The 14,170-nt window shown below is 38.1% G+C and overlaps 1 protein-coding gene across 2 annotated transcripts in view; it reads right to left on the bottom strand.

Annotated features, from left to right (window-relative positions):
- Positions 1-14,170, bottom strand: part of LOC306878167 (sorting nexin-27-like) — a 31,885-nt gene that overhangs the window by 3,244 nt on the left and 14,471 nt on the right. For both annotated transcript variants that reach the window (XM_079430345.1, XM_079430346.1), the window contains exons 2-10: positions 12,971-13,202; positions 12,680-12,872; positions 12,225-12,289; positions 6,273-6,377; positions 6,108-6,186; positions 2,044-2,207; positions 1,863-1,952; positions 352-501; positions 127-255 (exon numbers count right to left, since the gene is read on the bottom strand). In XM_079430345.1, the coding sequence (XP_079286471.1) occupies positions 127-255; positions 352-501; positions 1,863-1,952; positions 2,044-2,207; positions 6,108-6,186; positions 6,273-6,377; positions 12,225-12,289; positions 12,680-12,872; positions 12,971-13,202 (1,207 nt within the window). The remainder of the gene's footprint in view (positions 1-126; positions 256-351; positions 502-1,862; positions 1,953-2,043; positions 2,208-6,107; positions 6,187-6,272; positions 6,378-12,224; positions 12,290-12,679; positions 12,873-12,970; positions 13,203-14,170) is intronic.

The raw sequence follows: 14,170 nt of genomic DNA, 5'->3' as shown, positions 1-14,170 counted from the left end.
GCTACAAATATACCCCAGCGACTTGTGACTGGTTTTATGGTCCAGGGTCACATTTGCCAATGATAAACTTTCATGGCAACAGAGTCTTATGCATGATGCAAGCTCACATGGATTTATGGGACTCACATATGGAGTGAAGATTTTGACCCAGCGAGGTTTCTTCTCCCCTCGCGCATACTCGAAACAGAAAGCCATTCCCTCTTCATCCGTGTCCCATCTCTGCATCTCGGACCATTCAAAAGCTATCACCTGATTCTGTAATGACAGATCATTTATAAATCATCTGAACAGTTTATCTAATATATAAAATCAATAAGCAACTTTTTACTCTGTCAAAGCAAGCACATTCACCTCTAGAGTGCCATCCTCTGTGCACGCATGGAGTTTAAAGTGGCGGATGCTTATCGCAGTGACGACGTGACCTTTCCTACGTGAGTCACAAGAGCAGTGCGGGAAAGTGATCTCATTGTAGCCCTCACAAGTCCTCAGAATACTTAAATACTGCAGAGGAAGAAGGAAACACTTGCATTAAGATTCTATCACTTTTCAGTTAGAGATGTACGGCACAATATGTTTTGATGACATCCAATACATTTTATTAATATGCTACTGTTCAAAAGTTTGGGGCTGGTGAGATGTTTAAATATTTTTGAAAAAAGTCTCTCAGGCTCACCAAGACCGCATTTTTAAAATAAAAAATACAGTAAAACCAGTATTACTGTCAAACATTATTACTATTTAAAATAACTGTTTTGTATATTAATATATAAAAAAAATTATTTTATTCCTGTGATGCAAAGCTGAATTTTCAGCAGCCATTACTTCGGTTTTCAATGTTACGTGATCCTTCAGAAATCATTCTAATATGCTGATTTAAAATTTCTTATTATTATGAATGTTAAAAAAGTTGTTTAATATTTTTGTGGAAACCATGTTCAAAAGGAACAGAATTTATTTGAATTAGAAATATTTTATAACAACAAATGCCTTTACTGTCACTTTAGATCAATCGCTCCACCCTCAATACCACGACTGAGGTGAGACCCTTGAGCAAGGCACTGAACCCCCAACTGCTCCCCAGGCGCCGCAGCATTGGCTGCCCACTGCTCCAGTTGTATGTTCACTACTGTGTGTACACTTGGATGGGTTAAATGCAGAACACAAATTCTGAGTATGGGTCACCAAGATGCATCCATGATGAATCAAAATATGAATAAAAGAAAATTACCCATATTTTGAAGGGTAGTGTGGGTAATGTGGGCAGTATTAAAATGATTCACTATATGTATAATTGTATACACTAAATGTATTAAGAGAGTGCTAGATGGTGACAAAAGTAAATCAAAATGTAAAACAAGAACGAGCATTAACAATTATCCAAATAAAAAAGAACAATACTGAAAATAATCTAAGCAAACAAAAATATATGTTGATAACCTATACCCCCCCCCCCCAAGTCTCTTCAGAGGAAAAATTACCAAAAAATTTATAATTACATCATTTACTCTAATGTATTTTTGTTTTCAATGGAACCAGAAAAGTAGTTCACATGACCACTCATGTTCTGTATTTAAAGTCTTCTGAATCCAACAGATTTGTGTGATAAACAGACCATAGTTTAAGTTAGCATTCACTCTTAAATCAGATGTTCAAAACAAACTTCATGATGTCAAATCTGTGATATTTGATTTGAGAGCTGAAAAGGATTCAAAACCTTTCTTTTGTCTTCCACAGAAAACATAACAGCCCACAGGTTTGGAGTGACATGATGGTAATTAAATAATGATTGAGTTTGAATTTTTTTAACCCCCAGACCTCCACTACTTCCTATAACTGTAAATCTGCATTGTTTGTTGACCGACCATGGTCATTTTCCTCTGTTCAGTGAGCTTTTGGAGCTGGTAGGATTTCTCTCCCACTTTGATGAATCCCTTTTTCACATCATCCAGAGCCTGAGAGAGGACACAAGTAAACATACAGCAGTTACAGATTAAAAGCACACTGCCACAAACACATTTGCTTGAAAACACACACAGTGCAGACCTGATGAAAGCAATAGCTGATGGCCAGCTCATTATCACTGAGCAGAATCTCTTCTTCTGTGGTGAAGAGCCACTTGCGAAGCGTGAGGCAGGTGCCTGGGACGGCAGACGTATAGTTCTGCACATACAGCTTATGTGGAAACTCATTAGGGGCCAGCTTGCGTGCTAAGAGATCGAGAGAGACAGAGGTCGATAAGCAGCAAGAAATAGGGACAGAGACAGCAAAGAATATTTATAGAAAGACTTTATTATGTACTTCATTCATCATTGTCACTTTATATCATGAATATTACATATTTAGTTTTAATATATACTATATATAGTAAGGAATTTTTTTTTTTTTTTTTCAGCAAGGAGGTGAATTAAATTAATCAAATATCACAGTAAAGACGCTTATATGCTTTCAAAGGATTCCAATTTCAAATAAATGCTGTTCGTTTTAACTTTTTATTCAAAGAACCCTGAAAAAATGCATCATGGTTTCCACAACAAATATTAAACTGAACATCTGTTTTCAATATGGATCAAAATAATAGGTTTCTTGAGCACAAAATCAGCTTATTAGAATGATTTCTAAAGGATCATGTGACACTGAAGACTGGCGTTATGGTTGATGAAAATTGAGCTTTGCCATAACATTAAATAAAAACAAACAGAGAAATAAATAAACAAACATTATGTTTGTGTGTGTATGTTACATACATCTACACTACTCATTTCACATTTTTGAAATTATCTTCTGCTCACCAAGTCTACATTTATTTGATCCAATGTACAGCAAAGGCAGTAATATTGTGAGATATTTTTACTATTTAAAATAATTGCTTTCTATCTGAATACATTTCAAAATATAATTTATTCCTGTGATCACATTATTACTTCAGTCTTCAGTGTCACATGATCCTTCAGAAATCATTCTAACATGCTGATTTGCTGTTCAAGAAACATTTATTATTATTTTAAAAAAAAATTTTTTTGGGGGGGGGGGTAAATACTTTTATTTAGCAATTACGCTTTAAATTTATCAAAAGTAATGATAAAGGCATTTATAATGAATTTCTATTTCAGAAAAATGTTGTTCTTCTGAACTTTCTATTCATCAAAGAAACACTGCGGTCAGGCCAGCCTCCACTTCGAAAAACACGGTCATTCTGGCCGCCACCTTATTTTGAGGTGCGCGCATATACTAGGCGTTGCGGTAATAACGTGTAAAAACTCAGATCAAAGGAAAAGCGATCTCTGGCATTCATTCAGCCAGTTTCTCTGTCAATGAATGAATAAATGAATAAATAAAAAATAATGAGTTTAAAACGGTCTGATATAAATAAATAGACCAATTAATATGAAAAGAAAAAACAGTCTGAGAAATAACAAAATAAAAGCCTTTTACAACTTGCATTTAACCATTTTTTTTTATCTGTGAATACACAGTTATATAAATAAAAGCCCCTGTCTCCACAAAAAACTCCCTGTTTCCACACACCACTTTTAATTCAGATTAATAATCCACTACCCCAGGGTGTCTCTCAACCAGCTTCAAGAGGATCTGATGTTGCATTACAAAATAAAAGCTCTCCAAAAACTCATATATGACCAGTTTTGTCTTTGATTTTAGATGGCTCTAAAAAGGAAACTCCCTGTTTCCACAGACCAGTTTCAATTCAGATTAACAGTCCACTACGCTGTAGCCTGTATCATTTCATATCAAACAGCGAAAGAAACTTGAGTGCATGCAATGTCCTAGTTATGCCGTCAGTTAAGGCATGGAGTTACCAAAAAGGCGATTAAAGCTGCCTTAAAACTGTGTGCGTGCATGCAATATGTTATATATATATATATATATATATATATATATATATATATATATATATATATATATATATATATATATATATATATATATATATATATATATATATATATATATATATATATATCACATTTAAGCACCCCAGCACTGTCTCCCTCATCTAAAACACCCGATTCAACTCGTTAAGACCTGAAGTGGGTCAGAAAACGTAAAGAGAGTCGTGAGAAAATAAGATTCATGTCAGATCCACGTCATGTTCAGCAGCAGCTGCTTTTAAAGCAATAGCAGACAAATACCATAATAACCAGCTGCTGTGAGGTCTATTAATCCAAGAACCAAAAAAAAAAAAAAAAGAGGAAATCAATAACTTTTACAGCTTTAAGGGGTTCATCTATATTTAATTTAGAGTTTGGTAACTATTAATTTTCTGTATATTTCTGCTGAAGGGCACAGGTAGCTAAATCTGTCATTTATTACAATGGGTTCATGTGAAGATTGTTTTAATTTCAGTTAAATTAGAAGTTAAGTCTAATAAATGTTCAAATTGATAGCTCTCAATTATACTGTAATGCTGAATGGTTAAATATTATGGGGAAAAAAATTAGAGACTTCAGTAGTATTGATATCAGTGACGCTGTCTTTATGTTGTTTGCACTTTGTACATTTGAAGATTGAATGTGAAATTATTGCAATTTAAAAGTACGTTTAAAAACTTTAATGTTAGGCTGGATTAATTGTGATTAATTCGAGTAAAATGTGCGTTAGATAATTTTTTTAAATCGATTGACAGCACTAATTCAAATAGAAAACAGTTGTTTTAAATAGTAAATATAATTTAAAAATTTACTTTACTTTTTGATGTATTTTGGATCAAATAAATGCAGGCTTGGTGAGCAGAAGAGACTTAAAAAAAACAAAATCTTACTGTTCAAAAACTTTTGACTAGTAGTGTACATATTAAAAGGATTTATTTTAATTATTTATTTATTTTAAATTGAAATAATATTTCACATTACTGTTTTAACTGTATTTGTGATCAACTAAATGTAGCCTTGGTGAGTATTAGAGACATATTTCACAAACATTACAGAAATCTTACAACTTCGTTGTGTACATATGTAATACAAAATGCATTCATGTTATGAGAACCAACGTTTGCATCCGCAAATATTGAGCTCACTTTGATAACAAGACTCTAAAATGTTCAACATGTTCAAAGCTGTTCTATGAAATTAAAAAATTCTAAATACACAGCACAGGATAATTTGGGATAAATTACAGATTCTACTACTATTTTGTAAGACACATCAAATCATAAAATGTGGATGGGGCTTTAAATATATTTTAGGATGAATTACTGCCACACACACAAACACTCACAAAAACCACACATTTTGCCACATAAGTGACTAGATAAGAAGATTAGAAAACAAAGCGGCTTGTATAATTCAGCAGCCCATGAGCTCCCAAACCCCATACATAGACTAGAGAAAGTGCTGTACACTTGTGTGATTTTGACAGGTGTATTTGATTTAAAGTGTAAAGATTTAAAAGTGTAAGATTTAAAATAAAATCTATTAAAAGCTGTTTCTGCCTCACAATAAAAAGGTAATTGTGAGATTTTAAAAGTTTAAAAGAAGAACCATTTAATTTATGGGAAATAAAAAATTGCAATTATGAGAATTACAAAAAACTGGTTTCCATAAAAATCCTAATCATTATATGAAGAAAAACAACAGCAACAGCAACAACTATAAAACATGAACATACCCAATCATTTCACTCAATGACAGAAGTTGTTCTACTAGTGGGTAAAATTTCATCTCAAGTCTATGGATGCATCTCATTTACTCACATTCTAGTTGTTCCAGAGCTGTAATGAATTTCTTTCTTCTGCTGAACACAAAAGATGTGTGTAACGCAGCCTGGTTCCCATTGACTTATGCAGTATGAATTAAAAATAGTATGGAAGTCGACGGCCCAGAAATTATTTGGTTACAAACATACCATCTTCTTCTGTGTTCAGCAGAACAAAGAAAGTAATACAGGTTTGAAATTACTAGAGTAATGGACTAAATTTTCATTTTGGGAAACTATCCCTTAAAACATACAATGAGGTACAATGTGGTCTTTAAAATACATCAACAATCAGTTTTGACATTCGGTGTTTAAATATTTGCATTAACCAAAATTAAGAAATCTGAACCAACACAGGCATAAAAAGACTGTCAAACTGGAAAAAGAGAAACTCTTACCAAAGGAGTGGTTAATGACTTCAAATAGGGCAAAATAACTTGCAGTAATGCTGTCCATCCCAATTTTCGTTACAACAGCCTGAAAAAGACAGGGGGAAGAATGCAATGCGTGGCTTTGGAAGCCGCAGCGTTTGATATAAAATGTTGCATGATTAAATGTAGTACCTGGTAGACCTGGTCTGTTGTGCAATTCTTTCGCACTCGGACAGTAACTGTAGTTTTGTCTGGCATGGCTAGCCTTAGCTCCACATCAGAAACACCATTATAATTCTAGGAGGAATAAGAGAGAGACCTAAAAATACAGTCCAAACAGACAGACCAGCGCTTCAAGCTACTTGTCAGGGTGCTTCTCAAGCACACGGTGGACAGGTACAGACTCACACTCACAGTCGAGCAATGGAACATGCAAATGAGTATACAAATAACATCATGACTGCCACATTTTCAAAAGCTGCTTCTTCACACTGGTTAAACACAATTTAATAGAATCAATTTAATTTTAACAACATTAAACAGATACGAAACCAGGTCCATATGTTCAAAATTGCAGTTTTCTTCAAATTTATTTTCATATTTCATACTTCATAATTTATTTCTCCCTCTCTTTCGGCTTACATCTTGATTTTTAGCTTGATTTTAGGTTGATTTTTAACCAAATCACATTAAAGGGATAGTTCAACCAAAAATGAAAATTCTGTCTTTAATTACTCACCCTCATGTCGTGCCAAACCTGTACCTTCGTTTATATTTTTGATGAATTCCGAGAGCTCTCTGACCCTCACATAGACAGCAAGGTTCCTAACATGATCAAAGCTCAGAAACGTAGCAAGGAGATCGTTAAAATGATCCATGTGACATCAGTGGTTCAACAATAATTTTATGAAGCTACGAGCCTTGATCATGTTAGGATCCTTGCTGTCTATGGGAGGGTTAGAGAGCTCTCGGAATGCATCAAAAATATCTTAATTTGTGGTCTGAAGATGAACGAAGGTCTTATGGGTTTGGAACGACATGAGGGTGAGTAATTAATGATTTTCATTTTTGGGTGAACTATCCCTTTAAGGGTCACTTAATAATTGACTGACCCTTTGTGGGGGTATATATAATAGTGATTTTTTACACTAATAGAATAAATAGACTGCATTCAAAGTAAACAAAAACAGCTGAACTAAATTGACAGTTCATTCAGCTAAACAGTCTTTAGCTGAATTAACTGTGATGTATGATATCTTCTCTGTGGCAGCGCATCAGTTTGTCTTTACTACTGTGTGTTAAAGGCACATTTTTATGCTAACTGACCTATGACACTTTGTCATTGATGGGTCTTTGTGACCGTCACATTCTCTGATAGGGGGCCATTGTCCATGATTCAGTCATTTTCTGAGTCAAGTGAGAATGCAATTCTGCAGCTGATGATATCAAGCTAAAGCAGATTTTTGCAGGTCTACAGTCTCCTTCTTTGTCCAAGTACATTTACATGTACTTGTTTAGCTGTCTGCTGATTATATTTAGGCTTTAAAATTCATAAAATGTTATTTTACATGATGAAGAAAACTCGTAAGGATCATAAACTTTTGTTGGTCAATGTGCTTATTTTCTGTAATAATCCAAAAGTCAATGGAAAAATCCTATTGGGTTTTTGTTGAGGGAACCAGGGTGATGCTACACAAATATGTAATCACCGCACCGCTCTGTTAGTCAACGACAAATAAATGGAATAGAATAAAGCTGGGCTGGGCATGAAACATTTTTATCATCCTAATGTGTTTAAGGCCTGGCCTGGCCACCCTGTCCCAGAGGACAAACCCTGCTTGCCCAGACAGAGTGGTCATGTGATTACAGCAGGATGAACCGCAATAAACATTGACCATGGTACATTTTTTCTTGCAATCACCCTATGAGTGCAACCAAAACACAAACAGCCGTCAACCTTCATCCTATTTTTTTCCGATGACCCTAATGGGAATCACTATCACTGTGGATAAATATCAGTAGGAAAGGCACACGTAGACTGACGTTTTTCTCCAAATATCAGCACGGCTGCAAATATTATATTGATTTTATAAAACAGTAAAATAAATAGAAAGTTAATATTAATTGACTTTTAGACACAAGATCCTGTTTTTGCTCTATTTCATCTGCGAAAATAGTTTCAAACAAAGCCACAACAGAACTGTTTTGCGTCTCTGAGCAACAAAAAATGGTGTTTTGTTACTGAATCAATCAGCCTTTTAAACGAATATGCTGAATGAATGACTCAATGACTCATGCAGTGACTTGACGCCACCTACTGGCAATTTAAGATAGGTATTTAAAGTATATTTTTCCCAGTATTTTTTCCAAATCATTTCAAATACCAGTATTCAAGGTTTTTATTTTTATTATTAAATATCAAAACATTAATTTGGAAATGCAGGTTAAATGCATTCATGTCCTGTAATGCATCTAAATGACACTTCAGATACAGATTCAAATTTTTGTTGATAATGATTTATTTTGATTGGTAACAGCCCAATTATGTCTTATTAAACACTTAAATTGATTAAATTTAAGAATTTGACACAAGATACATAAATTGTATTAGGTTAGAAAAAAATTAGCCTTTTTAAATGGGCAAAAGGCCCATAAAAGGTAAAAAAAACAAATTTAAACAAACTAATTTCTGTTACTTCTGCAAACTTCTGTTATGTTACAACATGGCGGCGCGCACAGACGCAGCGGCTTCTCTCTCTCCCGACAGAACGGTGTTTTCGTGATTTTTGTATTGTAAGTCACAATGTTTTTGTACATCTTCGTCACGTCTACCTGTCTTTAAGCGCGCATACAGTCGTGAGTTTCTGCTCGATGTCGGCAGAATCACATTTTTAGAGTTAAACTCAGCGCACGCCGAAGAGCTGCGGGCCCTCGGTCTGCTCCGAAAGCCTACTCCATCACCGACCCCCACTACTGCATCTCGCCCACAGCGGAGGCGCTACAAGCGGCTTAAGAGGAAGCAGAAGAGGGGTAAGCGCGGAGGTATCCGAGCTAGGCTAGCGGCCAACCCACACAAGCCAGCTATCCCCACCATCGTACTGGCGAACGTACGCTCTTTGGACAATAAACTGGACTACATCCGACTACTTCGCTCTACTCAGAGGACTGTAAGAGACTGTTGTGTTTTTGTGTTTACGGAAACATGGCTTAACAACAGCGTACCGGACTGGGCCATACAGCTCGACCAGCTAACATGCTATCGAGCTGACAGAGCTCTCGTCGAGGGAGGTAAGATCCGCAGCGGCGGGCTTTGTGTTTACATCAATGATGCGTGGTGCCGCGACGCTGTTGTGGTCTGCAAACACTGCTCACCCTTGGTGGAGCTTATGATTATTATGTGCCGGCCGTTCTATCTACCGAGGGAATATACAGCTATACTGCTCGTTGCTGTATACATCCCTCCCAGCTCCAACAACAACAACAGGAGTGAGGCACTAAATGATCTGTACCAGCACACCAGTGAGCAGCAGAAAGCCCAACCAGATGCTTTTCTCATCTTGGCTGGGGATTTCAACCATGCAGACTTAAAGAGTGTGTTCCCAAAAATACATCAACACATAGACTTTCCAATAAGGGGAAAAAATACTTTGGACATTGTTTACACCACCCTGAGAGGAGCTTACAAGGCCCTCCCCCACCTCGGAGCCTCAGACCACATCACTGTCATGCTAATGCCTGCATACAGATTGCTCGTTAAAGTCATCAAACCAATACACAAACAGATACAGATACAGTGTAGCCGGAAGGGTCGTCAGAGGCACTGACAGAGGTTTTAACACCACTGACTGGAATACGTTTAAACAGGCTGCCACATACAACAACACTACAGACCTCCAAGAGTACTCAGAGACTGTCACTGCCTACATCAAGTGCATTGATGACGTAACGGTCACAAAGTCCATCACTGTCAGGGCCAACCAGAAGCCGTGGATGACAGGGGAGGTCTACAGACTTCTAAAGGCTCGGAACGCTGCCTTTAGAGCTGGAGATGAGGAGGGCCTGAAGACAGCTAGGGCCAACCTTTCCCACGGCATCAGAGAGGCCAAGAGACAGTACTCCAGGAGGATAGCCCATCGTTTCAGCGACAGCAGAGACACTCGGAGCCTGTGGCAGGGGATACAGACCATCACGGACTACAAGCCCCCACCACAGACCTGTGACAGCACCATCCCCCTGCTGAACGAGCTGAATGCCTTCTTTGCTCGCTTTGAGGCACAAAACAGCACCACTGCACAGAAGACTCCACCTCCTCCCGGCAACCAGCTGATGACGCTGTCCCCGGACAGTGTGAGGAGATTCCTCAGCAGGATCAATGCACGCAAAGCTCTGGGTCCTGACAAAATTCCTGGGCGTGTACTGAGAGACTGTGCAGTGGAACTCACTGATGTCTTCACAGACATTTTCAACATCTCGCTAAATCAGGCCGTTGTCCCCACATGCTTCAAAGCTACCACCGTCATTCCAGTCCCGAAGAAGTCATCTCCATCCTGCTTCAATGACTACCGTCCAATAGCACTCACTCCTATTCTCATGAAGTGCTTCGAACGGCTAGTCATGCACCACATCAAGTCTGTCCTCCCCCCTCCCTGGACCCCTTCCAGTTTGCATATAGGTCCAACCGCTCGACCCATGATGCCATCGCCACTGCCCTCCACCCAGCCCTCACACATCTGGACAAAAAAGACACATATGTCACGATGCTGTTCATAGACTTCAGTTCAGCATTCAACACTCTCACTCACACAACAGCTCACTCACAAACTGGTCCAGCCCCCATCATGTGCACCTTCCACAGAGGCACCATCGAGAGTATCCTAACTAGCTGCATCACTGTGTGGTATGGTGCTTGCAACGCATCCTGCCGCAAGTCACTTCAACGCATAGTGAGAGCAGCTGAGAAGATCGTTGGTGTGTCTCTCTCCCCTCCCTGCAGGACATCTACAGCACCTGTCTCACCCTCAAAGCCCTCAGCATTGCAGGTGATCGCACCCACCCGACACACAGCTTCTTCAGTCTCCAGGCGAGGACCAGCAGACTGAAGGACAGCTTCATACATCAGGCTGTCAGGAAGCTGAACTCCCTCCCCTCTTTTACCCCATGCAACACTGAACTTTGATACTACCACACACCCCCTCCCCCCTCAGCTCCCCACATCCCCAGGACCATCCATTTTTTTTTCTACAATATCCTCAGACTGATAAGCTCCTCTTGCACTATATATTTATATATATATATACACATATATGCACAGTTTTGTTTTATTTAAGTGGTTTGCACTCTATCTGCCATGTGCCTTATGCCACTTTATCTCTTTCTTTATTATTCTACAATGTCCTCATTTGTATCTCTGTATAGTTGTATGTACATATATTTAAACTGTATTTATCTGTATTTGAACGTCTACTGTCAGTGTCTTAAATGTGAACTGTATGCACCAAGGGTCAGAGTAACACAATTTCAATTCTCTGTATGTATGTGCCGTACATGTGGAAGAATTGACAATAAAGCAGACTTGACACTAATCACCTCTCAGAATATGAAGAATATCAAAATCTTTGGGAGTCAGCTGTCCACGGCAGTCCTAAACCTGCCAAGGTACCAGCACAATAACATGTTTAGCGAAATATTGTCTAATTATGGTTATCGTCAAAATTCCAGAAAAAAAAAAAAAAAAGAGATAACATTTTTGTCGTTATTGCACACCCCTGGTTGACACTCCAACATAGTAGGTGTTAGTAGGTAGTTTTGCACCTATTGTCACCATTTATCAAACAGAAAAAAAGACAATGAAGCAACGTGTAGCTACTTCTGTCACACAAAACCACAGGCGAAAGCAAAGTTGCTTGGATTACGTAAAAAAATTGTTCTTTTTGTACAGTTTTTTACGGTTTATGGTAACTCTCTCTTCCTTACACTCATATTTTAATATTTATATTTAATTAAATAAATAAAAATATTTAATTATTTTCCTCAAAATGTACTACAAATTTCAATAATATCGTAGTTGCAAATACTTTTGCCTTCGATAATCGTGTATTGTAAATCTGATATCTTGACAGCCCTAATATATACACAAAACCTTACCTTATCAGACTCTGACAAAAACTCCTGCATGATGTCGCTCTCTCCGATTACCCGAAAAGAACACACTGGTGAGATCAAGAGAGAGAGGCAGAGAGAGAGAGAGAGAGAGGCAGAGAGAGAGGCAGAGAGAGAGGCAGAGAGAGAGGCAGAGAGAGGCAGAGAGAGAGGCAGAGAGAGAGAGAGAGAGAGAGAGAGAGAGAGAGAGAGAGAGAGAGAGAGAGAGAGAGAGAGAGAGAGAGAGAGAGAGAGAGAGAGAGAGAGAGAGAGGCAGAGAGAGAGGCAGAGAGAGAGGCAGAGAGAGAGAGAGAGAGAGAGAGAGAGAGAGAGAGAGAGAGAGAGAGAGAGAGAGAGAGAGAGAGAGAGAGAGAGAGAGAGAGAAAATGTTGGAAACATCTGTAAACAGTCATTTTCTAGGTTTTCATCTCACGGCCGTTTCCTGTGTCGTCTTCTCTTACCTTTCTCCATGTATTCCTCCAGCCCTCGTCTGCGAGCGTCTAGCTGTTGCTCTGACAGGGAGAAAGGCCATTTCCCCGGCAGCTTGGGAAATGCAAAGTTGGCAAATTCCCTCTTCAGATTCTGATGCAAGATGGCAAACTCCCGATAACGCTTTGAGCACAACTGCCTGCCTGCCATGTACACGTTGAAGACCTGAAACAAATACACAACGCAGTCAAAAATAACCATCAGGGGAAAAAGTAATCAAACCAAACAGAGGCATAAACGGCCACAGCAGATAAAACACTCACCACAAACTTCTCTCCGTTCTGTTCCACATGTTTGTAGGTGGGCACAGATATGGGCACGGCCTGCTTGTCACTGTAGTCATAGCAGGACTGCGATGAGCCATCGTCCCCGGGATCAAGGCTGTCCGTCTCTAGCTGAGGAACTGACAGGACAGCCAAGACCAACTCTTTCTCTCCTGCTCGGATGAGATCTACCACCTGCTTATGAGTGGCCCCTTCCACATTCACCCCATTTCTGCAGATGGAAAGAAAGAAGAAAGGATCTAGTTACAGAATTAAACTTATACTCTCAGCCAACACCAGTGTGACGTTAAATGGTTAAGGCTATAAATCTTGTGATTCCGGGAACTTTTAGAGGGTTAATGTCAGATCAGATATCTCCTAATCCTGAACCACTACTTAGGCGGAGTTCCTGGAGCTTCTATTTTCTGGTCTAATCTTTTCAGAGCTCAACAACAAGGATGGCCCGCTGGCCCACGGCCATGAGTGAGCATGTTTCGGCCAGCTGACAAAACGGTTACTTGCCCTTTCAAGCCAGTGCTGTGGTACCACTGACAATTTTACATTTATTGATCCTGTACAATTTTTGCCTTGCAGATTGAAATATTTGGTTTTCTTGCTGTGATTTGTTAACATGTGTTTTCCCCCTTTCCAAACATGCAAAAATGACTAGTGATAATCTTGAAAGCATCAGTAAGAAAAGGTTGAAAACTACAAACCAAATTTGCATTTATCAAATAATTCAGAAAATTTCCATCAAACATATGCAGCACAACTGTTATCAACAAAAGAATAAGAAATATTTTTTGAGCAACAATTCATAATGGCTAAGCATATAAGAATGTTTTCTGAAGGATCACGTGAGACTGAAGACAGGAGTGATGATGCTAAAAATTCAGCTTTGCCATCACAGGAATGCATTACATTTTAAACCAAAATAGTTTTTTAAAATGTGATTTCACAATATTACAGTTTCACTGTATTTTATGATCCAATTAATGCAGCCTTGTTGAGCATAAAAGACTTGTTTCAAAAACATTAACCCAGAAGTAGGTGAACGTACTTTGTATTGTAATGGCAATTTGTATTGTACTCTGTAACAGTAACAATTCATATATATATATATATATATATATATATATATATATATATATATATATATATATATATATATATATATATATATATATATATATATATATA

Source organism: Barbus barbus (genome assembly GCF_936440315.1).
Source record: "Barbus barbus genome assembly, chromosome: 12".
Taxonomy (NCBI): Eukaryota; Metazoa; Chordata; class Actinopteri; order Cypriniformes; family Cyprinidae; genus Barbus; species Barbus barbus.
Note: the sequence above shows the minus strand (reverse complement) of the source record. Positions and strands in the feature narration are given on the sequence as shown.